This window comes from Girardinichthys multiradiatus, chromosome 7 (assembly GCF_021462225.1).
Source record: "Girardinichthys multiradiatus isolate DD_20200921_A chromosome 7, DD_fGirMul_XY1, whole genome shotgun sequence".
NCBI classification, from domain to species: Eukaryota; Metazoa; Chordata; class Actinopteri; order Cyprinodontiformes; family Goodeidae; genus Girardinichthys; species Girardinichthys multiradiatus.
Window position 1 is genome coordinate 15,109,103 of NC_061800.1, and position 26,820 is coordinate 15,135,922.

Consider the following 26,820-nt stretch of genomic DNA (forward strand, 5'->3'; position numbering starts at 1 on the left):
AGTGCCTTTTTAAAAGGTGTCCACAGCCATTGAACTTCTTCACATTTTGTTGCGTTACAACCCCAAACTTAAATGTAACGTATTGAGATTTTAAGTAATGGACTAAAACAATAAGCACATTTTTCTGAGGACAATTTATTGGACTAGATTTTATTTAAGGGGGGCGACTACAAATGCACACAACACTTTTCAGTTTAAAAAAAAATAAAAGAAATTTTAAAACCACCTATCCTTCTGTCATCTGTGTTGCTCTGTCGCATACAATCCTAATTAATAAATCAATTTGAAGTATGTGGTTGTAGTGTGATATAATGTGAAAAAGTTAAAAGGGTTAAAGACTTGCAAGGTACTATAATCATCAATTTATATTAATGTTGTAAAACACAGATATTTTGAGGGTACAGAATCTCCAAAGGGAAGCCTACAATAAACAGCCAATTTATTAGGCCAACTTTACTGGTACCGGGTTGGACCTCTGCTTATCTTTAGAACTGCCTTCATTCTTTATGCCCGTACTTAAAAAAGGCATCGGAAACATCTCACAGATTTTGATGGCATCGCAGAGTTGCTGCAGATTTGTCAGCTGCACATTTCTGATCCGATTCTCTCGGTCCACTGCATCCCTTAAGTGCACCAGCGGATGGAGATCCAGTTACTGTGATGTCATTCGAGTTTAGTGAGTTCACTAAAACTCGAATGACATCCCAGTAACTGGATCTCCATCCATCCAATGAGTTCACTCATTTTTATGTTCAAGTAACTACCTTAGATGATCTGCGTTTTGTGGTATTGTGCATTATCCTGCTGGAAGTAACTTTCAGAAGATGGGTACACCATGGATATAAAAGGATGGACAGGGTGAGCAACGAAACTCAGGTGGGATGAAGTGTTTCAACGACGGGCTAAAAAGCCTGCCAGGAAAATAACACCCACACCATTACACCACCAGCAACTTTAGCAAATCGTCTTCACCACATCTGGATGTCTAAAAGCTTAGAGCTACTGCCATGCCTTTGATTTGTCATTTGCGTTAATGAGAAACTAAACAAGTGTTACTAATAAAGTGGTCAATGAGTACAAATGGTTTTATTGTTAGCAGAAACAACTCAACAGGAAACAGGTCAGCGTAACTCTGGGGAATGAAAGGAACTGCAACTTTGTACCTGGCGGCCTCTTTGATGATGTTCTGGAGGAAAATGAGCCGGGTGTCCAGTGTGCCCTGGATCTGCTTCAAGAGAAGGAAGATCTTCTCGTAATCTGAAACACAAAAAAGCAAAGTGAACCGAAGAAACATATTCTGTTTTATTCTGTTATTGACAGAGACTTGGAGACTTTGCCCTGATAACATCCTCACAGGTTGACACACATTGCCTTAAAAGGCTGCTAAAGGAAACCATCATCGCCCGTCATCTGCGTGCTTGTGTCTGAGGTGTGTGTGTAAATAGTTGATGAATTTCTAGGCTCCTGACAAACCCTTGCAGGTTTCATCCATTGCTGCACCAACACAGCTGGGGTCAAAGCCACAGGAGAAAGATCTGCAGAAGGTAGTTGATCTTTAAAACAGGGAAATTTTATACAAATATGTGGAAGGAATTGGGAATGCCAATCAGCAGTGTTTAAACTCGAATTAGATATAAAAATGATTCTGTTGAAGAAAAAACCCAAACAAGACTAAAACAAATCAGCCACAACTGCCAGAAATATTGTTCAGATAACAGCTGACACACTGGACTCTACAAGAAAAAAAGCAGTGTAGCTGTTTCAAGATGCACAAAAAATAGGCCCTTTAAGTAAGAAAGGGCTGCATGGATGAATTGCCAGAAGAAACACTGAACTTGGCAGAGATAAACCTCTAGAGCAAAGATACTCGGGGCGATGAGACCAAAATTGAACTTTATGTCCACAACCACGACATTTGGAGAAGATTCAACATAAAAAGCACACCAATGCTCCTTTAACCATAAGGTAGATTGCTGATGGGTCAGGGTTTTAGGGATGTGTGAGCTAAAAAAGCACAGAAAATCTGGTCAACACAGATGGCAAGATGACTGCAGCAGAATATCAGAAAATTCTTCAAGGAAGTTCACACTCATAAGCCTGGAATCAGCTCTGATGAACTTTGAGGTCATAACATGACAATGATCCAAAACACAAGGCCAAGGCAAACGTTGACCGGCTACAGCAAAGCAAAGTGAAGGTTCTGAAGTCTCCTGACCTCAATATCATTGAGCCACTTTGGGTCAAATGGTCAGCAATTCATGCACAACCACCAGGGAATTTAAAGGAACCTAAAAAAGAAATGGGCTGCTTTACCATCTGAGAAAATAAAGAACCTCATCCACAACTACTAAATATTAAAGACTTCAAGCTTTCTCTGGCCTTTAAAAGCGGGCAATACACAGTTTTAAGAACCAGGTTATATAAAAACTTTTAACAAGGTCATTTGGATTGTTTTTATTTTGATAAATACAAAATCTTACAATTTATACTAGTGACTCTTAAAAGGGCCCCACAAATCTGAAATTCTGCCCAGGTTTGTTAGCTTATGAACACAGCTTATAACATAAGGCAAAACAAAACTATTTTTAATACAGAAGTGTCCTAAAGATTCCTAAAAAGTACCATGTCTGTAACGTATATGCTCTCGACCCTTTATTTAAATTACTGCATCAATGCAGTGTGGCATGGAGGAGTTCAGCCTGTGGCTCTGCTAAGGTGTCAAGGAAGACCAAGATGGTTAAATAGCAACCTTCAGCACGTCTGCATTGTTGGCTCTGGTGTCTCTCTCCTTGACAGTACTCCGTAGATTCTCTCTGGGGTGTTGGTCCCTCTCATTGTGCAATCAAGCATTATGATACCATGGTTATAAAAGCAGGTATTGATACCTTTGGCAGCATGGGCAGGTGCCAAGTCCTGCTGCAAATAAAACAACGGATCTCCACAAAGCTTGTGAGCAGAGGGAAGCATGAAGTGCCCTAAAATGTCCTGGTAGGCGGCTGTGCTGACTATGGACTTGATGAAACAAAGTGAACCAACACAAGCAAGATGACATGGCTCCCCAAATCATGACTGACTGTGGAAACCTCACCTCAAGCATCAGTGGGACCTTGATTTCCAAATAAAATGTATTTTAATCTGAAAAGAGGACTTTGGATCACCAAGCAAAAGTTAATTTATTTTACTCCCGACGTCTCTGGTTAGGAGACCTTGCTAAACAACCCTCTCAAGGATTCACCATCCCTGTTGCATGTACACACTTTTCTACCATACTTTTTCCTTCCACTTAACTTTCAATTAATATGGTTTAATACAGCATTCTCTGAACACTCATCTTCTTTAGCCTTGACCTATTGTGGCTTACTTTCCTTATAGAGGGTGTCAATAACTGTCTGCTAGACAGATGAGAAGGCAGGGGTTTTCTCCATGACTGTGCTGGCCATAACACAAGATTTCTGTTTAAATCGTATTTTTGGATAAATTTAAATTTTATTTTCCTATGAATCATTTCTTTTTGCATACATACGTCGACCAGGCTTTCTGATCTCCTTGGTGATCAGCACCCTCAGCTCGTTGTTGACTTTCGTCGTTTCGCTGTGAATATGCTTCTTCAGGGCGTCTGGTGACAGGAATCGGGTCGTCTGGTCCTCCATCAACACCATTTCCACCCCTCCCTCGCTACCCGGCATCTCGCCCGCCGCCCCAGGTCCTCCATTTTCCTCCTCATCGTTGTGCCGGAGAAGCTGAGAATCCGCGGAGGTGTGGTTCTCCTGGAAGTCGGCGGGCCCCGAGGGGTGATCCACCTCTGGATCAGAGCTTGTGTCTGGGCTGTAATGGTTCTGATTCAGGTGGTTAATGATCAGGTCAGGTTCTGGTGCTCCATCATTTATGTCCATATCTACAGGGTGAGAGATTTAGGAGACGGAATTAGTCACTGATTAGTTTTACTTATGCTTCCTACACCCTGAGAAAACATTTTAGGTCTCATAACTTTTCATCCAAACACTTTTATGTGATCTTGGATAACTTGTTGCAAAACTTCTACATTTTATAAATCTCAAGTTAGAGTTACGACAAGTAACACAGACAAACAATTTAAGAAGGAACAGAAAACTGATCTGATCATCTATTTTCATCATTCAGCATTTTTTTGAGGGAAAGACTCAGATTCTATGCTGGATTGGACCTGCTGAGTGTCGTGGACTGGCAGGAGGGGTCACCGGAGGGGTGTAGGCCCTGCCCAGACGCAGCAGAGGCGACATGCAGCGCCGTCTCTTTGGACCACCACCCGGCATGTTGCTGTTCTCTCCTGGTCGCTTGCCCTTGTTCTGAGGGCCGGTCACAAATTCGTCCGCCTCATCAATCATCATGCCCTGAAAGAGAAAAAAGGTAGTTGCACTTTATTGTTTCACAGTAGTCTTCCCTTTTCTGTTCATACTGAACACAGATCAGTGTCAGGGTTGACATGAACAGTGTGCTTTACCTTCTTGTCCAGTTTGAAGGGGTTTCCGAACGTGTGCAAACGTTTGGGCTGTTCAGGATCTGCGTCTCGGAGGGGCTGGGGGGCAGATTTGAGGAAGTCTTGGTAGTTTCCCATCTGGGCAATCGGCACGCTGTGGAGCTGGTCTGGAAACAGGACAAGCAGAAGGCATGTTAAGTTTTAATTATATTAAGTGTAATTTTTGTGTATATTTACATCAGATGCACCGAGACGTGGTCCAATGACCAATTTTCACCGTGGAAGCTCATTTTTCCTGATGATGAATGCAATATACCTAAGCGCTTCCATCTTATGGTAACAAAACGTTTTGGTGTGGATGCTTTTAGTTAGCTGAAAGTTTGTTGTCAGAGAAAGCATCGTGATTTAAGAGACTTTTTTAAAGGAATTAATTTTCTATGATGTCTGCAGCTCACTCAGGCTGCAAGGGAGCGAGAGAGAGCCAGACTTAAAGCAGATAACAGGAAGGCTTAACAAATTCCAGCAAAAGTGGCTCTGTTTAATAATTTTGAGCTTTCAACCACTGGCTTTCCTGGAACCTGCTGGATTTAGAAATGTTGGTAAAATCTTGAAAACCTCAGAGATACGCTTAGGATCTACACAGATTTGCTAGCTACATCAACAGTGTATACAGGATGCAGAAAATGCTTTAATATGAATTTTGTATATAAATATAAATCAGTGACCACTTAAGGCAGCATCGCTTGAAAAAAAAGCAAAAAGCTGGTATTATGTATTTTTTTATTAGAGCTCTTGAATAGAAACTAAATTGGTCTAACTTTGTATGAGCGGTCAAAGCTTTACAAATAGAGAAGATTGGATATTAGACACAAATTTCCAATCGGCACATCTCCCATTTACAAGTAAACACATGAAGCCCGTTTCCACAGACAATTACCGGAGTCCTGCCCTCGTAAGGTACAGACGGTGGTGTTGAGCAGGTTTCTCCTCATTCGGCTGAGCTGATCGAGCAAGTGGCTCCGCGGGATGTCGTAGGGGTTTCTAAAGCTCTGAGGCTTCAAGCTCTGAGGAGGCACAAGGTAAGAAAGGAAGGTAAAGGTGTGCGATTAAAATACACCCAACACAAAAAACGAGAGATTATTATTTTTTAAAATGCTGTTATGTATCCTAGCAATAGGAGGGAGAACAGTCAATTGATCAGATAATAGAAGCATCAAGATAGAAAACAGACCAATTAATTTGTAATAATCTTTCCTTACTTTGTTGAGCAGCGCCAAGTGGAAGCCTTGAAACTCTTTAGGGTTGAGCTCCATAGGCAGGGTGGGGGCCTCCGCTGTGAGACTCTGCAGCTGCTGGATGAAGTCCCTTCTCTGTGCTAAAGAGATGCCGCCACCCCGCCATCGGACCTTGATGCCAAGCTCTGGGGGGGTTTTCTTGCCAATCAAGGCAATCAGGCGGTCATACTCGATTTTTGTCTGGCAATGTGAGAAAAATAACTATGTTCAACAAAGTCATTGCCAAACAGTAACAGAGTATACTAAAAACAACAATCAATGCTGAGTTATCAATCCCATGACAAACCTGCTGACTGAGCTTCTTCAGGTAGGACACCACGCTGTAGCTCAGACCATACTCCATGTTCTCAGCCAGTAGGTTTGGTGCTCCCATTATTCTCAGCGCCTTTCTGAGGGACTGTGGGAGGAACACAGGAAAATATGAGAAGGGGACATTGTTTAATAGCTTTGTTTATTTAGTAAGCGTAAGAATATTGCAAATTAGTCAGAATCAACTTACCCCAATATAATACGGGGGCATGGTCTTCAGGTAGTTCTCAAAGGACTGTCGCCACTTCAGGGTCGGCTTGAACTTGTGCACTTTAATCAAGTCGTCTACAGGAAGCACAACAAAACGATGTAACATATATAAAAAATATTGTTATTACTACTACTACACTATCCTGCAACTCCATAATCGGTTAACTTGATTTTTTTAATTTGTTCCAACTGATTAAATAAAATTTCTAACTGGTACTGCTGAATAAATTTCCAACCCGTACCCTTTGTGCCGGTCAGAAGTTTACATTAACTCGTCCTGGGCATGAATATCCTGTTCATTTTGTGCTTTTAACTATGCATTTCAACAGTTCTTTTTCTGTGATGAATGCCTGTACAACAAACAATGATTTTTAAAAACTAGAGTTATATATGCAAGTATATACACATACACACCCAGTAATACTTTGGTAAAGGACATGTAGCAAGTTGCAGAGAAACCACAAGCTTTATGTAGCCATCAGCTAGCTTCTAGCATAATTGTAGCTGGATATATGGTTGCTATTCTTATCTAAATGAGTACAATTTGTTTTCGTCAGCTGGTAGTCTCAGCACAGAGCTGGCTTGGAACCATAGTCCTTAAATCTTTTATCCAGTTGAGGCCGGACCATTTCAGAAGCCTCCTGTTGGCCTGTTGTCCCCTCTCAAATTCATTTTGAAGTATGTTTGGGATCATTATGTAGCAGCCAATCATGCCCAAGTCTCTTCAGTTTAGCCGCTGATTTGAGCAGAAGTTGAAGAATTCGAAGGTATTCCTAAATCTTAATTGTTCTATCCAGTGTGTCCACACCATAGCACCGCTGTTAGTGAAACAGACCCCAAGCATAATGCTGCCACCACCATTCTTCACGGTTGCTACAGTGTTTTTAGGTCTGAAAAGCTAGACTCCTTCAAACATCCTCCTTGTCCTTGTTGCCAAACAGCCTTGGCTGCATTTGTTTTCCTCCAGAAGGCATTTGGCCGATCAATGCAGGCGAGTGCAAATATCAGCACACGTTAAATTCACTTTCACTGGTGTTCCAGTATCTTTCAGTTTGTGATAGTGCTTCCTGTGTTGTTCTTAAACATCTGAACCAGTTTTCTCTTCTGAGGCTGGCAGATCGATAAACCAGGCTAATATAAGGGGCCCTAGCCACAACTCTGTTCAGCATTTATATGCCGTGCTTATACGTATGGGGTGTATGTATTTGAGTGGAATAGAAAAGACTTACAATATATTCAAACTTGTGAACTCCGTTGTAGTTTTTTTTTTATATCACTGAAAAGATTTCGGCTTACCACCAGAGAGAATAAAATCCGGAAAATAGAATAAGATAGTAAAAGCCCAAATTAATAACATTTATACCCATTAATAGGGCATGTAAACCTCTCACCGGCAATGTACAATGACCCCTAACCTTCAACTCCACCCTCGCATGGGGGAAATAAAGGAGACCTGATTAAACATCAGTAAGTCGCTAAAATATTGAGACATTCCCAAAAGATATTCTGTCTGAGCATTGCACAAGGTAAAAATGTAAATCCCAGAAGGTAACAAGTATGGAACAGAGTCTTACCCAGAAGTGGCAGAAGCACCGGGTAGTTGTAGGGCATTACGAACAGGTTGACGCAGTTAAGAGCTGTGCTAGCCTTTAGGTAACCAAAGGGTTGGCCCAGGTCACTGTACTTGGCACTGTTACTTACAAACACCTACAAAAGCAAACAAAAACGGATCAATAAATCAGCAGTGACATTTGAACTCCAATCAGCAAACAACAATCTGAAGTAAAAAAAAAAAGACATTACATATTAAATGGCTCAAATAGGTCCAAATGTATAGTAATTAAAGTTCATTAAGACACCTGCAGCCTTTATATAAACATCAGCATCTACACACAAACACATCAGGGTAGAAAGAAATGCTCGCTGTCCCTTTAAGAGAACCCCCTGCCTTTTAAAACGTTTCATCAAAATCCTGTAAGAAATTCGATGAGGGTAAACAGGACAGGAGTCTGAAGATGGGACATCTGGCTTAATATTTCCTTGTTAACTTGTTGAAATGGCTCAGTACAACTCCTTCAAACCACAGCAAAGATTCCTACATCAAGACTATTCACATCAGGCAAAAAACTAAACAAAAAAACTAAAATTGATAAATATTGGTGTTATAAAAAAAAAAAAAAAAAGAAGTCCTCAGTGTCTGCATGTTTATTTTTTTGGGCGGTTTAAATTCAGTCAACATTGGATCCAGTTAGAACGTTCTGTAAACATGTCGGTTTAGCAAACTGCAGAACATTTTCCAACACACTTTCTGACATAAAACCCAACTGGTTTTCTCCATGCGTGAGAGATGTGAGTCAGTCTCCGACGGCTGTTGTCGAACTTTGATCCGTTGGGGAGCAAACACACGTGTGTGACTGGGCGGCGGCTCGCGGCATGTCATCTCTGCCTTCAGGTCTCAGCAGACTCATCTGACTGTTTTTGCACCCTCAGCTCAGCTTCATGCAGATTGCGACGTTAAAAGAGGAAGTGATATGACACACCGTCATCTCTGGATGCAGTGCACTCCCCCTGGAACTTGCAACCATAGCCTTCCATGTAATTTATTGAAATCTTATGTGTTAGAACAATACAAAGTAGAGCATAATTGTTAAGTAGGAGGAAAATGATACAGGTTATGAAACTGTTGGCAAACAAAGTGGTGTGCTTTAATATTCAGCCCCTAAACTGTAGTACTACTAAATAAAAGCCAGTGCAACCACCTAACCTTCAAAATTCATCTACTTTGTAAATAGAGTCTGTAATTTATTCCTAAAATACTTGAATATAAAGGCAGCTGGGTTATTAGAAAACGTGGAGAAGTTTGAAGCAGGTTAGGTTGTGAAACAATACCCCGAGCTATAAACATCTCACCATTTAATCCACCATGCATTATCTGTTGACAGGACAACTATTAGCAATAAACTTCACAAATTCAGCCTTTATAGAAGAGTTGTGAGAAGAAAGCCATTAGTAGCAGAAAGTGGTAATAAGTCTCAAGCCAGGTAGGGGTCACAGTAAACGTGTGGAACAAGGTCCTCTGGTCAAATGAGGCTAGAAATGATCATTCTGGCATAAAGGTAAAACACTATTCGAGGTGAAAATAAAATAATCACCCTGAACACACATCATCCCCAACCATGAAACATGGTGGTGGTCACATCATGCTGTGGGGATGTTTTCCTTCAGCAGGAAAGAGATGATGGATGGATATGGATGGTGCCTAATACAAGCAATCCTGGGAGAAAACCTGATCGTGGTTGATAAACACTTAAGACTTAAAATAGTTAAGATCAAAGCAAAGATAAAAGGGGCCGAAAACAAATGTAATCAATTTTTTTTTTCACGTTTGTACAAAAAGTATCAATCATTTTCTATCCATACCACAATTAAGCATGACTTTGTGTTGGTCTACCCCATCATATACTGAAAACTTGTGATTGTGACCTGACAAAATGCAAAGATGCTGATATGATTATTGCAAGACAACAAGTAAACTGATTAAGCGGTACAGCAGACATGGTTTTAATCACTACATGTAATACAACATCCAGTGCAATTTGCTTGATCGGTTCAGTGAAATGTATTTGTTTACATTGCATAAAGGTTAGATATTGTGCGTTTATGCCATTAGGTCAGAAACGCACAATATCTGACCATCTGCCACTTTTACGTGTGTATTTTATCTGCATAGTGTCCCTGTTTGTGTTTGTTGTTTTTCTCTTTCTATCGACTGTAGCACTTTGAGATTTTGTCGGAAATGTAAAGTGCATTAAAAATAAAATCTATTATTATTCTTTATTATTATTAGGTTCCATGTGATGTTAGCTGGATGTTTGCTGGTGCAAAGTAAACCCATTGGTTTAAAGAAAACAGTGTCTGCTTTAAATCGACCACAAACCAACCATCAACGTGCAACAAATCAAACCAACTAAAAGCTGAAAGAACTTTGATGGTTTCATGACCCGGTATATTCAGAATAACCGACAGCAAACTGAGCTCAGACCAACATCTTTATCCTTTTACTTTCCCCGTGTCCAGTGGAACCAGTCACTGTCTGCAATTATCAACAGTTGTGGTGTGACTCGTGTCAGTGGAGATACAAACAGCAACGGCCAGCCTTCAGACAACTCTCCCACCCAAAGAGCAACATCTTTGTCACTAATTGACTTCACAAAGTCTGGGCAGAGTCTGCTCATCTGGATTTGCTTTAAATGCCTCACAATAACACAACAACTAATCAATCAGTTTGTTTGGTCATGAAAGAAAAATGAGTCAGAGGCCTTTTTTAAGCAAATTCGGCAAACTTGTTTCCGGAGTTTAATGAGATTTAACTCCAGAAATAAACGAAAGATTCATAGCAATTTATTAGCTTTCTTAGCAAGACATTTAACAAGACTCTCCTGAGAGTCTTTTGCTTCTCTGTGACATACCTGCCAGCAGGTGTGAGGGGATTTCCTCTCCAAAATGTACTGAGTGAGCGGCGAAGGCTCCAGCTCATACTTGTCGAAGGGCACCTTGTCTATCACCATAGGTTCGGCGTCCACGCAGGAGAATCGTATGTGGGGGTGGGCTGAGCGGGGCGGCTGTGTTGGATTACAGATGACAGCTTATTGATATTAACAGAAGCCACTTCTTCCTTTTAAACAACTATTTAATTTACTGTTTCAATTGGGACATAAGCAACTATGGAAAGGTTTTATCCTATTATTTAAACCTAGTATTGTGCAACTGTGCTGCCACTGATGCATACGTATCCATACCCCTTGGACCTCCACATTTATGAATACTTTTGCTGAGCAGTGTGCACAAATAAGTCAAAACAGTTAAAAATAAAAACGATCTTTGTGCTCTTTAAAAAAAAAAAAGGTCTCTTACTAGTGTTGGAGAGTTCTGGTCTGGCCAGAAGGCCTCAGGAATGGGCCAGTGACCAATGGGCACACCGGTTTTAGGGTTGGGTCGTACGTAGATCAGCTTGTGACAGCAGTGCCAAGGCTGCGGACCGGACTTCAGTGCCTCGGCTGGAGCATCTGTTAACAAACATAAAGTAAAGGGTTATCCATCAGCGGCCCAGGCAAAAAGACAACTAAACAGTTCTGATGTCTATGTTAATGGTAAACATCAAGGTGGGAGGTTTCTACAAGTAAATTCAGTGGCTTGATACGAAACACAGTCAAGCGATGCTCAGAGAGGATAAAAAAGGTAAGTAAAGCAAAAAGCTTCCTGGTTTATCATCAGTTGCAGTGCAGAAGACGTCTGAGAGGTTTCTTTAGATGTCAGACATAGATTTTACTGAGCATCTCGTACCTTCTAGTGGAGGAGGGTCAGGTCCAGTCTTCTCAAAGTTAATCACTACTCCACTTTGGATTTTCTGAACAAGAGACTCCAGACACTGATTCAACATGCGCTGAGAGAACACACTGTAGGAACGCCCTGCAACATAACGTAAAAATGTTAGTAAACTGTCAATAAAAAGCAGTTAATCTATCCAAACATTAAATGGAAAACATCTTCAATCACATTTTATTTTAAGCTAAGACTGCCTTTACAGGCTCAAACAGAACATTTTAGCCTACCAGATTACAGCTAATACAATATTTGGTCTCTTTTAGATTTCTTCCTGCTGCTGATGGAGTTCCACAGGAAGTAAGGCACAACAACATCAATTATTAACCCATAACAGACCTCAAAGACTTCATCAAATGAATGCGAAACAGGATCAGTGTGTAGCAAAAGCCAAATATCTTACAAATAAGAAAAATGATCCTGTAGAGATTCTTAAAACTATCACAGTAAACAATCCGTTTCCCACGTACCAGCATACTGACAGACACCTTAAAACCGCTGTCAAACACCAACCTGATCTTTCACTTTACTGAATTTTTTTGTTTTATATAAAGACAAAAACTAAACAAAAGAGGGAAGAACGTTCTAAACCACAAGCATTGAATGTTTGGTGAAAGGGTGCACTTACTTAAACATTTCATTTTACTTGGAAATCTAAATTTTCAAACTAAAAAGAAAAAACTTAAAAATGACTGTTAAAAGCTCCATTTCTGTCCACCTGAAAGCTTGGCTGGGACAGTATAATTGACAGGTTACCGGGTCTAACTAGTAACTGTGACCTCATAACCAGCCAATATCAGCCGGTTATATTTATGTTGCGCATTAAAAAGCTCCAGGCCTAATATTCTGTGCAATACATGAACATTAATCTTAAATAAAGCAGATGGTTGTCCCAAGTCCTTCCTTATGTTTAGATATTTAAATGATTTAAGCAGCAGAGGGAATAACTGTTGCTTTTAAGTTTAAAAGTGAAGTAAATGTATGTTCATACAGTGAAGTGGTGCCATGTTTAAACCTTGCCTAATTAGAAAACATCAGCACTTGTTCCTGGTTCACACCTTCACTTCTCATTTGAGGAGTTTTTGTTTAAAGCAAATAACAACATCCTCATCTTTTGGCGATTTGTGCTCATGTGTTAGTTCAATTTCATCAGTAATTCATTCATTCTTGTGTAACTTGTACATTATTGATACCAACATTTCTACTGTGTACCACAACAAAATAGTTCAAGTAGTTTACTAAAAACTTGGATAGTCGCACAAAACCATAGAAATGGAAGTTATTTACCTTTTCTGGGAAGCACATGACGCGGTAAATAGACATCTGAACCTGAATGAATATTAAACCCAATGTAAGAATAATTATGTCTTTCTGAGAAAGGCCAGAAGCTTTGTAGAGTCCACCTACAGCATCTCTATACTGTGCAGTTTTAATCCCCCTGCCATTTGAATGTTAGTAGTCTTTTACACTAGAAAGCCTTGAATTTGCCATTTGTCACAGCATCGGTTGCATCATAAGCCTACAATTCAGAGAGTATATCTCAATCGTAAAATAATTCAAGGTCTGATCAATCAAAGCTGGCCTTCATCCTTTAACACCTCCCACTTCACCTCTAGTGACCCTCCTGTGCACCCATTCACTTCTCTATTCAATAGGCTGTGGCTTTGTGTCGGCTCTGCCATCAGCAGTAATGGACAGGCAGCATGTACATCGCGCACCGTCGCTGACAATAGAGCTGTGTCATGTGATGCATTCAGCACTACGATGTGGCACAGAGCGCCAGTGTACCCTGTCCCTCTCTGTGCATGCGTTCATCTTAAAACAGCCATCAGCATGGTTCTGGTGTGTTCCTCCCGCCAGCTGTAGGAACAAGTCTGCCTCTATGAGTGAACATTCTTCAAAGCGGCTGCCATGCAGACAGCTGGGGTTGTGGTTTATTCTACAAGTAGGAGCTTTCAGCTGGAAACTGCTTTGACAAGAACGGTGAGTGGATGAATTACCATCCCAGCACTGGGCCAGGTGGAGGAATCTTTCTCCTCTTAATCACCAATCCAACAAAGCCCTTTACCGCTCAACTACAGCCTCATAAGTTTGAGCTGCTGATATTGAAAACACATGATGTTTGAGCCGTGTTTATATCCCTCTGGCAAAGTTGTAAACACAGCAGTGCATGTTGAGCGAAATGGTATTGAGAGAAAGCTAAGCGATCTCCCTAACTGGAGGAGAAAACAGCTGCCAAGGCAATCTTTTTTCTCCAGCTTGAAAAAACCCAATATATTACCCTTTCCTTGTTTCACGCTGACAGATGATTCATCTGTTGTGCAGCAGAATGTGTTTAACAAACGGCTATTTTGATGTACTGTTATAAATACTTGGAGTCTGTCCCAGCATGTTCCACCAGGCTCTGCTGTGCAGCTTAGGCTCTCTACCTCTCAATGAATTATGACAAGCTGAGAGAGGCACAGCATAAAACCCGCTCTGGCGATTCGGCTACAATAACTACTAACAGTTTCATTCCTTATTTTATTTTCTTTCAAACTTATTCAAAACAAGACCTATGCAGTGAGAACCAATTCCAGTTGAAATGTCAGAGATGAAACATAAAAAAAACTGTTATTAAAATGAATATAAAAACGAAACATAGAGCCTAAATGTGTTCAGGGTTCCACCCATTTTTCCTGTAAAAACTTGAAGTGTTTCCAGAGTCAAATGTCCAGAGAATTAAAGCCTTTTAAGCTGTTATTAAAGGCACAAATACAAAACTTCACTATGAATTTATGGTTCATTTCTCTACACTAGTGTCACCTTCAATATAGAACCTCCAAAAACCTGATCATAAGAAACAGAGATAGATGGATGGATGGATGGATGGATGAAAGTTAAATCCATTCACCTGCAGTGCCTTGCAAAAGAAACCTTGAATAATTTCCCACTTTTTCACATAAGAAGAAACTTCAATGGATTTGTTTTGGATTTTGTGATCGACCAACACAGAGCAATGCATTATTGTCAAGTGGAAGCAAAATGAAGCCTGCCTTTAACATTTTCTTTCAAATAAAAATCTGAAAAGTGTGGCGTTCGTTGCATTCAGCCGCTCTGAGTCAATTCTCTAGTATTGCCCTGTATATAACTCTATTCCTCTTCCCAAAGGCATCCCCTCAACATGATGCTGCTAACATTATCTTTCACCATCACACATGAGCTCGTTTGTTAAGACACAGGAGGCAGCAACTCCCATAATGCACCTGAACAGTAGTTTTTCAGAAAATCTCCCTACCCTCTTCCACACACTTCGTCTCTCAGCCACTGCCTTTCAGGTTAACAAAACAGATTTGCTCATAAAGTTCATCTTAATCTAAAGACTTGACTAAATAAACTTTGACATACTGGTCAAGCAACTAAACTTGTTTTCATGAGTAAATTTAGTGGATAGATCCATTAACCGGTGTTGCATACACAGTTCATGAACATCACCAACCTCCAGTGACCTCACACATGGGTGTGATCGGCGACTCATCAGGCGGGACACCGCCGAGCGGTTCGGGCTCTACCGAGGCGTTGCCAGGGATACGCAACACCAGGGCAAACAGGCGCTGGTCCCAGCGAAAAGGCTCCTTGGTCAGCTCACTTCCTGGCAGAGGAGTGGTCAGAGGCAGGTGGAGCTAGACAGTGGAGGACATGAGAACACACTGTAAGAGTTTCCAAACATCTGTTTGCTAATGACCGTTAAGAGGAAATGAATAGGGAACGCTGAATGGCACCTTGTTATTTTATGCAATTATCAAAATCAGACAAACAGTTTTTATATTAATAGATCATCTGGCATCCAAACTGCAACTGTATATAAAATCCAGATGGTCAATGACGACTGTACTTTAGGTTCTCCTCCTGATAACAATAACCTATAATAACTATTCGTCCTTATTTTAACGTTCATTATGACCTAGTTTGTGTTTTCTGAGAAGAGTTTTTCTGCCTGTCACATTATATTTTAAGTAACAGTAAAGTTTACCACTCTTGGTCGCAAAGCGCTGAAAATCCACATGATTGGTTGGAACCGGAAAAACTGTGACTTTTTGATTTTCTTCATAATTGTGAAAAAAAAGATCCAAATATTTCAAAAGGCACACTTAAATAAAAAACAATCTACATCTGTGAAAAACGTCTTGGAAGATGCATGATGTATAAATTAGTTATTGCGTTTGTCATCTGACATTGACAGAGCTACAAAGATGTGGTACATTTTGCTCTCCTTTTTTTTTTTTTCTTCTTTTTTTTAAAAACACAGCATTTGGACAGCTGCAGCTGCTTTTTTTCATTGTAAATCAAATATTTTCCCCATGGGCTTATTTACAATCTAGTTAACGTTTTATCAGAAGAGTGATTCAGATGACCCTTAAAAACAACACTGATCAAAGACGCTTTCGTACAGGCTTTGCCCATCAGCCCGGACGGTATGCTAATTTTTACCTTTAAGACACTCTCAGAGGCTGATTAAAGATGTCAACTGACCTCATCTTGCACGCCGCTGCTGCCAGTCAATTTGTTGCCATCAGTTATTGCGATTATGATGGCAGGTTCAAGGAAGAAAGGATTCCTTCCCTGTAATGAGGAGAGATAAATATGTGCATAATCAATACCTTCAGATGGAGGGAAATCATTAAACGAGGAAAGGAGGACTAATAACCAGTATGAACTGACATCTACAGTGTCTTCCAAAAGTATTTCACGTTATCATCACAAACCTCTATTAATTTTATTACCAGTTTATGTGACACGCCAACAAAAAGTGCAGAAAATCGTTGCTTTTTTCACAGTTTGTAGCAGACGAAAATCCTAGTAGTGTGGCACATCCCTGTATTCAGCCCCCTTCACTGAGATAACCCTAAATTAAATCCAGTGTAGCCAAGTGCCTTCTGAAGTCACATAATTAGCACATCACAACAGGATGGTGGCAGCATTATGCTGTGGAGTTGCTCCTCTTCAGCAGGAAGGGTGAAGCTGGTCAGAGTTGATGGGAAGACGGATGGATGTAAATACAGAGCAATCCTGGAGCAAAATCTGTTAGAGGCTGCAAAACACTTTAAGCTAGGACAAAGGATTGCCTTCCAGCAGGACAACAACCCCAAAACATTCAGTGGTTTAAATCAAAGCATATTTGTGTGTTAGAATGACCTAGTCAAAGTCCAGACCTAAATCCAACTGAGAATCTGTGGCAGGATTTGAAAGCTGATGACGACAAATGCTCGTCGTCAAATCTGACGGAGCTGGAGCCATTTTACAAAGTTGCAGGCATTTTGCAGGAAGAGTGAGCAAAAACTTTAGTGTCTAGATGTGTAGATCTGATAAAGACAAACCCCCAAAGATATGCGGCTGAAGTTGCAGTAAGATGTAGTTCTACAAAGTAGTGACTCAGAAAAGCTGAATACAAGGAGCACGCTACACTGGTTTGGATTTTATTTTAATATTTTTTGTTAAACCATGTATTAGGTTTCTTATGCTTTACAATTATGCACAACTTTGTGTTGCCGGGGGTAACAAACATAAATTTAAAGTGCAATCAGTGCAGACTGACTATAAATTTGCCTCCAAGAATTGTATTTAGCTACACCTCCATTATATGTGCCCTCCATCCTGCAAAATGACAGTGTATGAAACCTATTTCCTGCTATATCCCAGAATATTTCCTGACATCAGCACTGCACACAGAATGAAACTGGAGCAGGACTGCATTTATCACTGTGCATCAGCCTTGTGGGATCTCCACTGGAGCCATGAAATAACTTAGTAAGTTAACAATGTAAAACCCCAATGCAGTCTGACAGGTTCTGTCAGCAAACAGCCAGCATGCCGAAGATCTTCCAGTACCGGCGGCGGTACGATTATTAATGGAAGCGGACCCGGTCGGTCTGGACTCTACCTGTGGGCCGTGTCCTCTGCTGAATGATTGATCTGTCCATATAACCCAAAGCAAACAGAGCACAAGACAACCAAAATCGGCCCTTCTGGAGGTATCCATGACAACCTAGTTATTTTTCCCTTCTCCTCCGTCCCCCAAATTCTTTCATAACGAGAACTTTCTTGGCATGCTAATGAGTCAGCGATGGGGCTAAACGGCCAAATGATTTTTCAATTTCAATTACGTCACATCTGCTCTTTCAGCTGCTGAGGTTTTTATTCCTGGTTAGATCATAATGGAATCATAATAAAACCAGAACAGAACAGAAGCTTGGGTTCCTCCTTCTTCTGCTGCTGCTTCAGGTTTTGCTGATGTAAAACTGAAAAAACATTTTTACTTTTAGTGTTATTTAACAAAGCATTGTATAAATTAGTTCATAAGAATAACAGACTTTCATTATAGTTACTGATTAAAACATTGGCTGCCTAATTAGGAAAGGACCATATGGAGTTCTGCTCTTACAACCCTAACATCACAGTCCAGATCCTTCACTCCATCCCTGTCTTCTGCGCTTTGATCGGCCCCCATATGGAAATTGAGTGTCAGGATAACCCACTGACTGTCTCCCGCTTTACCTCCCAAACCCCTCTTCTTCTCCCAGGGGTAGAGTCATCACAGATGCCTGGCAACCTAGAGGACTCTTTGTTACTGCAGACAGAGACACTCTGGAGCAATATTAACTCCCCAGCAGGCTTAGTCCCCTTTGTTAGTGTCTTCTACAGATCTTTGGGCACACTGAACATCCTACGTCTTCAGGGGGTTTATGAACATTCAGATAAAAAAATAAAATGGGCACAAGCAAATGAGTGACACTGAGTAGAAGGAGCTTTATGCACAAAGCTGACATCGTTTTTGCCAGGCTGTGATTTACGGCTGTTTGGGGCAAATTGAGCTTAAAGAACAAAAATAATGGAGAGAGTGCTGATGCAACTGGTCAGGTTTGACTGCTCCAAAAAAAAAAAAAAAAAAGTTTCCCCTAATTTCAGTCTGACAAACTCTCTGCTTGTGAAAAAGATAGATGTTCTACTCACACAGGCTTGCAAAAGGATTTACCCCCTTGAACACTTTCCCATTGTGTCACCCCCAAAAGGAAAAGGATACATGATTTTCAAATTTTAAGCTGATTTTAGCTGTTACCTCTAAACAGAATCCTAGTAATTAAATTGTATTTCTTAATAAAACTGAGGAAATACAGTCTGCTGTATTTGCTAATAACAGTAGGAAATCATGTATAATTTTCCTTTCAGGGGTTATGCACTAATAACATTAGGAAATACAGCCCAGCTGTGTGCAACATGGATGCAGCGGTTCTCTAGAGGCCTCAGAGGTGTGTTAGAAAACATTAGTGAGCAAACAGCATGATGAGGACCAGGATGTTAGAGTGATCCAGTTGAAATCCAGACCTGAACCCTGTTAGGAAAAGTTCTGTCTGACCCATTAGTTAAAATCCAAATAAAATCCAAATGTGTAATTGCAAGACAACAAAATATGAAAAGTTCCAGGGCGAATCCTCTCGCGAGGCAATGTATCTAGTCCATACCTGAACAACTATGAGTTAACATCTAAAATTTTCAGCATCAGTCTTGCTCTCATTTAAATCACATGTTCTGTTAATTACTAGTTCTTTATGAAAAATTAAAATAAAACACACTTACATTTTCTTAAAGGAAACAAATAATGATACAATAAAAGCTGGAAATGTGAACTGAACTGCTACATCTACTAACAGACAAACACAAAATAGATAATACAGGACAAACTACAGGGGTCGGACAATGAAACTGAAACACCTGTCATTTTAGTGTGGGAGGTTTCATGGCTAAATTGGACCAGCCTGGTAGCCAGTCTTCATTGATTGCATATTGCACCAGTAAGAGCAGAGTGTGAAGGTTCAATTAGCAGGGTAAGAGCACAGTTTTGCTCAAAATATTGAAATGCACACAACATTATGGGTGACATACCAGAGTTCAAAAGAGGACAAATTGTTGGTGCACCTCTTGCTGGCGCATCTGTGACCAAGACAGCAAGTCTTTGTGATGTATCAAGAGCCACGGTATCCAGGGTAATGTCAGCATACCACCAAGAAGGACGAACGACATCCAACAGGATTAACTGTGGACGCAAGAGGAAGCTGTCTGAAAGGGATGTTCGGGTGCTAACCCAGATTGTATCCAAAAAACATAAAACCACAGCTGCCCAAATCACGGCAGAATTAAATGTGCACCTCAACTCTCCTGTTTCCACCAGAACTGTCCGTCGGGAGCTCCACAGGGTCAATATACACGGCCGGGCTGCTATAGCCAAACCTTTGGTCACTCATGCCAATGCCAAACGTTGGTTTCAATGGTGCAAGGAGCGCAAATCTTGGGCTGTGGACAATGTGGAACATGTATTGTTCTCTGATGAGTCCACCTTTACTGTTTTCCCCACATCCTGGAGAGTTACGGTGTGGAGAAGCCCCAAAGAAGTGTACCACCCAGACTGTTGCATCCCCAGAGTGAAGCATGGGGGTGGATCAGTGATGGTTTGGGCTGCCATATCATGGCATTCCCTTGGCCCAATACTTGTGCTAGATGGGCGCGTCACTGCCAAGGACTACCGAACCATTCTTGAGGACCATGTGCATCCAATGGTTCAAACATTGTATCCTGAAGGCGGTGCCGTGGATCAGGATGACAATGCACCAATACACACAGCAAGACTGGTGAAAGATTGGTTTGATGAACATGAAAGTGAAGTTGAACATCTCCCATGGCCTGCACAGTCACCAGATCTAAATATTATTGAGCCACTTTGGGGTGTTTTGGAGGAGCGAGTCAGGAAACGTTTTCCTCCACCAGTATCACGTAGTGACCTGGCCGCTATCCTGCAAGAAGAATGGCTTAAAATCCCTCTGACCACTGTGCAGGACTTGTATATGCAAAAGGAGGCCCTACACCATACTAATAAATTATTGTGGTCTAAAACCAGGTGTTTCAGTTTCATCGTCCAACCCCTGTATATAAACTGTGATTTTTAGATAGACATCTGTGGATGTCAAATTGACAGAAATAAGCTGTCTGAAGCTACCACAATGCATAATGATCAAACAGTAGGGAGTAGTGAATGATTTACCTTCGTAAAAATGTGATGCGGATCCCTCTAAGTGTAATTACAGCCTCTTAACAAGTGACTTCTTTCCTAAAGGACATAACAAGCTAATACCTGGTAAATGTGGTGGAAGCGTGCCATGGGTTCAGCAAATGACCTCTTTAAGTAGCAAAAAGGCAGAGAAGAAGGAAGTGTTTATTAAATTATAATTATAGTCACAGCGAGGTCACCACCGAGAGGTGCAGAACACACTAACCCTGACCTTGGTTTCTACTGTTTGTGTTCACTAGCATGTGTGCCCACAGCCTCGACCAGAATGATATCCAAACGCATGTGAAGTGTCTAACATGTGCAACTCAAGCTGTATGCATGTATTTCACCAAAGAGAAGGTTTCCTCCACTTAATTATGTTTAATCTCCATAAAAAGGAAAACAGATGCTGAAATACTTTATCGTTGCCAAGAGCCCAAATTTATTGGATGGACAAAAACTGACGCTCAGTTTTAAAGCTCATCGTTAGACCATACTAACCTTTATGGTGAGGGGTTGCATATCCTGTGACCTGCTTTGTTGTTGTTCTCTCTAACGAGACCATCACGTAGAGCCTGACTGATCTTTTTATGTAACACTTCATGCTAAGTATTGTGATGAAAGAAGACTTTGACACATGTTTAGGGTGATAGGACCTATAAGCAGCAGTCTGAAACTGTAAACACAATGTCTCGTGGGCTATTTTTACGCCCCCTTCACTTCTCAAAGCTTTACTTTGAGGAACTACGACTAACTTTAGAAGGATGATGTCACTTTCCACCATAGTTGAAGCTCAGGTTGCAGCATCAAATTACTTTCAGATTTTCTTGGCTCGATGGATGTTTGGGCTGAAAGCAGCGAGTTGGGTCTACTCCTTTGTTGCGTATGACCAAATCATCTATCGCAGGGGTCTCCAACTCCAGTCCTCCAGAGCTACTGTCCTGCAGCTTTCAGATGCATCCTTTCTCAAACGCACCTGAATGACACCTTAGGACCTAACAATACAACTTTAAAACCTGCAGGCCTCTTCCTGTTTAAAAATGGGCCGTCTCTTTCTATTGTGACCACATGCTTGCTCATGATGAGTAACTGCCTCTGGGAGAACCACTCATTACAACTGGCCAAGCTTCGATAACTTCTTACCAATTAGCATCAAATGATAAACTGGGCATAAACCATTATATTTTGGATTGATTGTATCAGAATGAACTGCACTGATTTGAAATTAATTTGGGACAAATAAAACTCTATATAATTAGATAAGAATCTTTTTTTAAAGCGCCTTTAAGATCCCAGTTATAAGTGCTATCTAAATAAATAAAATGTACACTTTCTTTTTATAAATGGACCAGAGCCTAAATAGTTATAAAGTTTTCTGGCGTAGCAGCTCATGAAGTTCAGCTGCTTCAAAGTAAAACCAAAAATTTTAAAAAAATCTAATTTACTAACCTTGAAACTTTCTTCCAAACAAGGTTTAGTATTATTCAGACACATTTATTTGGCTGACATATTTACCTGTATATTTTTTTCCATGTAATCTGTGAAGAACTTTAAAATAAAACACTTTCTAGTTCCCATAATGATATAAAACTAAAATAACAGTACTGAATAAAGATTCAAAACAAAAAGACAGGTTTTTGGTTTCAGCTAAATGTATGACAGCTATTGTCAAAGATACAATGCCAGTCAGACATTTAGATACATTCCTCATTGGCATAAATGTCAATCATTTAGGGCTTTTTATTGATGCATTCGTCTCAGGACAGAAAGACGATACAACACACATCTTTAATAAATTTTCAAAAAAAGAATTAGGTGTACATAATAATTTTAACTTACACTAAGAGGTTCAAATATATACAACCACATCCACTAATATTTAGATAAATGTTTCTTAGTGAGCTGCATTTTGACTTCCTTCGGATAAAAAGAAGCAGCTACTGGCACAACTCTGGCATGATATTTTGCCACTCTTCTTACCTAAATTAGTAGGATTCATTTAAATTGGCTGTTTATCCAGACCTGGCTTTTAAACACAGTTTACAATTCTTTTGGTATAGTGTAGGTCAGGACTTTCTAAAACCCTCATTTTAGCTAACCTGCTTTATCTTTTCCAAAACCTGATTAGAATCCTTGTCCTATTACACCTACTCCACCCAACTCTGTCCAGGTTTCAACCATCTGGCTGTTTTGTGGTCAAGTTGAAGAATTACCTTCAATCCACTGTGTAAGGCAGTGTTTTTCTACCCTGGTTCTCACGGCGCAGTGCCCTGCAGGTTCAACATCAGGTGTGCTGAAGAAGAGGAACATCTAAAACATGCAGGGCAGTATGCCTTGAGGACCAGGCTTGAAAAAAACTGGTGTGGACCTCTTTAAACACACTTCTTGTCATTGTGACCAAAGAGCTTAATCCTCCTGTGACCATAAAGCGTGGCCCAAAAGGCATTAGTCTTGTCCATGTGGGCGACCGCAAATTTCTGTCGAACTTCAAAGTGTCCATTTTGGAGTAGGTGCTTCTTTCATGATCAGCAACCTCTCAGTAAACGACAATTTCAAACTATTTTCACTGTGGACTGTGCCACTGGTGTTTAAGCAGTTTCCAGTTTATGATAGCATTAGTGATTTCTGGTCTGTTCTTGAACCTGTTAACCAATTGCCTCTAATCTGGAAGGTAACCGTTTGGGTCAGATGGTTGAAACCTGAACTCAACCGGCTCTTCCGACAGGACCAGATCCCACAACTAGTTTTAGAAGGCACAAAGCGGTATAACATTACACTTTTGAAGTCCCTGACTTTGACTATACTTGAAATATTTTCACTATTTGTAAAAGCCAGGTCATTGCCAGGAAACCAAACAGTTTATATGAACTCTACCATTTCTGATGGTGGTATATTTTCAGTCCCACCTATGACACACGCTTGTTGACAGCAAGTAAATGGATGTGGTCGAAAAGCGATTAAGGGACTTTTAACAAATATTAGAGGATATGTAAGCATATATATAAGTTTATATGTATAATTTGGACCACACAAGGATTAGAAAAAAATGAAAACTTGTGCTCCAATTCTTATTTTTAAAATAATTTAAAGTTGTTTGTTGGATAATCATTCCACCTTGATAAACAGTTCCAACAAATGATTATGAGCCCCAACTTAACATGTAAGACACCTTATTATTGGTGAAAGAAACAATCATAGATGTAAAAAAAGATTAGATACTTCCCTTACACTGCAACTTAGCTGCTTTTATGTTTATTTGACTGTGAATGTATGGCAGCGGAGGATGTGTGTTGTTGATGCTTGCACTATTGGGGTCGAGACTGTGGGCTTAAGGGGCGTGGGGGCAGTGAGCTGGTGAGTGGGTTATTGTAGGTGCACTTTACATCAACTTTTGTTTCTTCTCTTCATCTTCAGAGGCTACGTACCTGGCCATAGTTGTCTATCCCAGTGACTAATCTATTGAGATTTAGTAAATCAAAAGCGGTCCTCAAGGACTGGCCAAATGTTGTGAGTCCGGTTGCTTGAAGGTTCCTCAGCTCTGTCATGAAAGTGGCATGGCTCTCTTTCCATCCAGCCTTTGTAAACAAAAACAATAGATGGTTAATAACCTTTAAGATGGAGGCATCACCTGCTTTTTAAATTATCGTTCTGGTTGTAAATAGTGTGTTTAACTTTGCGGCCCTCCCTCCTGTAACATGAATGTCACAAAAGGTGTCCCCTAGAGCACTGTGTTAGGCCCAACACGTTCTTTCCCTTCGCATTTACAATTATATGGATCAGAGAGTTAATGATGTATCTCTCCATCTCTATGCTGATGAAGACGTAGTTTACTGTTGTGCAAACAGTTGCCCGAATATTGGATTACTCAGTCACATTTATTCCACCGTAGTTTGGTACTAAATGCAAAAACGGGACTCACTCATCGTCTTAAAATAAAAACAATATAAAAAATAAAAATCAGGTTAAAACGGTTTCTTTTATAAAAACAATTTTTATTTAGGGTAAAAAAAAATGATTTGTTGCAGCCAACCTGTTACCTCATACTATACCAACGACACTGATATTACTTTTCAAAATGCTTCTGTTAGCTCTTTGCAGGCGATGAGTGCTTTTTATTATTGTTGTTATTAACATCTTAATTAACACTGGATTTCATACTGTAGTTTAATGGCCTCCAATGTCCACACCTACTGCACTGACATTTTCATTTACTAATCAATAACTAGTATCTAGCTTCCCTATCTGCTCCTCACATAGGTAGCAGCTAACGTTTATGCTCCTAAACGTATCACATGTGGTGCTTTTTAATACGTAGAGAACTTGGAATAACTACCACTTCCACTCAGGTCAAAATACATCAGGACCTGAAGCGTTACAGCTTAATCCAACTGGAGGAATTTCAACTTTTTTAGGCACTGGAGAGTTGTTTAAGTTTTTAATGTTTAATTGCTAGTGTTTCCTGCTTTTGATATTTTCAGTTAGTTTGTTAGATGAATTGTAATGACAATATGCTTTCACAATATTGTTATCCTGGAGGTCTGTTTAAAACAGGGCTCTTAAAAAATAGGGTGTGTCTTATTGAGATCCACCTGCATAAATATTTTTAACTCTGTTTTTAATCCTATAAATCTGTTGAGGTATTTTCCTTCCCTAGACTGGACCACTAAAAGCGAATGCTATTAAACTAATGTACTTTCACTTTCGGGTTTGTGTCTCTCCTGTGGTTGCTTTCCGTCTTTTTACACCTTCAGCTGATTGCAGCAGATGGCCACAGACTTTCACGAGTCTGGGGGGTTTTCTTCTTGTTGAAAATGAGTTGTTCCGTTCCACTGTCACCACACGCTTGCTCAGGAGGAGGGATTGCTACAAAGCCAAGTATCCAACTTAAAATGAATCATTCTGCCATGCATTATATTTAGGATCAGAATGTCATTAAATCTGGACTGTATTGGTATGCCTTTGATTTATTGTGCATTTCTGTGAAATTTTTACAAAAGCATATATTATGAAAAACTAAATTCTATATGTTAAGAAATATGTTAAAAATGTGATAGTCTTAGACCCAAATTAGATCCGTTTTCCAGCTTGGAATCATAAATTACAAAGTCGCACTGTCTCCAGTGACAAAAGTGGCAATTTCCACTAAACAAGTAAAGTAGGCTACAAGTCTATCACCCCCTCCTCTTCCTCCTCACTCCCCCTCAGATATCACCTCGCTGTATAAATAACACCCAGAGTTCCTTGCTGCTCACACTGAAACAAAATGTCGGCCATGTTTTAAAAGGGGTATGAAAGCTCCTCCTGAAGATTTTCTTTACACGACTGACACAGTGATCACAACGTGGTGGAGCGGTGGGGAGGACAGATGTAAAGCTGGACATGACCCGAAAGCAAATTCTACCTTTATCCCGAACGGAGCGTCCTCAAAATTTACCAACATATACCGGTCCCCTCGGCTCGCCGGATCTCTCCCTCTGAGCTGTGGAAATAGTAGAAGAATTATGTACGGTTAACGAGAGATCAGCTTTGACAGGCGAGCTCTGCAACAGTACAATGATGATGTGAACTGCGATTTCCCCCCTTGCTCGGGCTTTCCCGATATATGAATGTGTCCCTTGGTTACAGTACCTTCATAAAAGTCTCAACAGCGCCTTTTGCTATGTCCAGATAGGTAGTGCCCAGATGGGTGCGCTGGTTCATTGAAGCGGACGTGTCTATCAGAAAAAGTAAAACGGGCATTGTGATGGTAATGACGCGTTCTGCATGGACTTGGTGTCAGTACAACCGGCCAAAACGCAAAAAAATCTTTTGTTCTCCTGCCGCCTGTCTCACCTCTCAGCTAGCTAGCTAGCTAGCTGGCTGGCTAACTGTCTGTCTCACACATTCTTTCAAAAAAGTGTAAGAATAGTGAGTGTAGAAGCCCATTCCGGGAAAACTAAGCCTAAAACCTGGCACCCTTGGGGCAAGTTATTGATGCACGAGGGATTTTGATAATTTTGCATATATTTTGTAAATATTCCTAAGTTTCATAATAACAAACTTTCCCTCTAAGTGAGTCCCTGCTTCTCCCTACACTGAATGCACTGTAC

At 40.4% G+C, this 26,820-nt stretch overlaps 1 protein-coding gene across 1 annotated transcript in view; it reads right to left on the minus strand.

Moving 5' to 3' along the window:
- The window catches only part of ints6 (integrator complex subunit 6), a 28,518-nt gene extending 1,698 nt beyond the window's left edge, over nucleotides 1-26,820 (minus strand). The window contains exons 1-17 of the mRNA XM_047371655.1: nucleotides 26,360-26,820; nucleotides 26,133-26,210; nucleotides 24,157-24,306; nucleotides 16,165-16,254; nucleotides 15,131-15,314; nucleotides 11,614-11,739; nucleotides 11,185-11,336; nucleotides 10,740-10,892; nucleotides 7,845-7,977; nucleotides 6,251-6,345; nucleotides 6,038-6,148; nucleotides 5,716-5,931; nucleotides 5,394-5,520; nucleotides 4,481-4,623; nucleotides 4,184-4,370; nucleotides 3,524-3,895; nucleotides 1,164-1,257 (exon numbers count right to left, since the gene is read on the minus strand). Coding sequence (XP_047227611.1) covers nucleotides 1,164-1,257; nucleotides 3,524-3,895; nucleotides 4,184-4,370; nucleotides 4,481-4,623; nucleotides 5,394-5,520; nucleotides 5,716-5,931; nucleotides 6,038-6,148; nucleotides 6,251-6,345; nucleotides 7,845-7,977; nucleotides 10,740-10,892; nucleotides 11,185-11,336; nucleotides 11,614-11,739; nucleotides 15,131-15,314; nucleotides 16,165-16,254; nucleotides 24,157-24,306; nucleotides 26,133-26,210; nucleotides 26,360-26,470 — 2,522 coding nt within the window. The 5' untranslated portion in view covers nucleotides 26,471-26,820. The remainder of the gene's footprint in view (nucleotides 1-1,163; nucleotides 1,258-3,523; nucleotides 3,896-4,183; nucleotides 4,371-4,480; nucleotides 4,624-5,393; nucleotides 5,521-5,715; nucleotides 5,932-6,037; nucleotides 6,149-6,250; nucleotides 6,346-7,844; nucleotides 7,978-10,739; nucleotides 10,893-11,184; nucleotides 11,337-11,613; nucleotides 11,740-15,130; nucleotides 15,315-16,164; nucleotides 16,255-24,156; nucleotides 24,307-26,132; nucleotides 26,211-26,359) is intronic.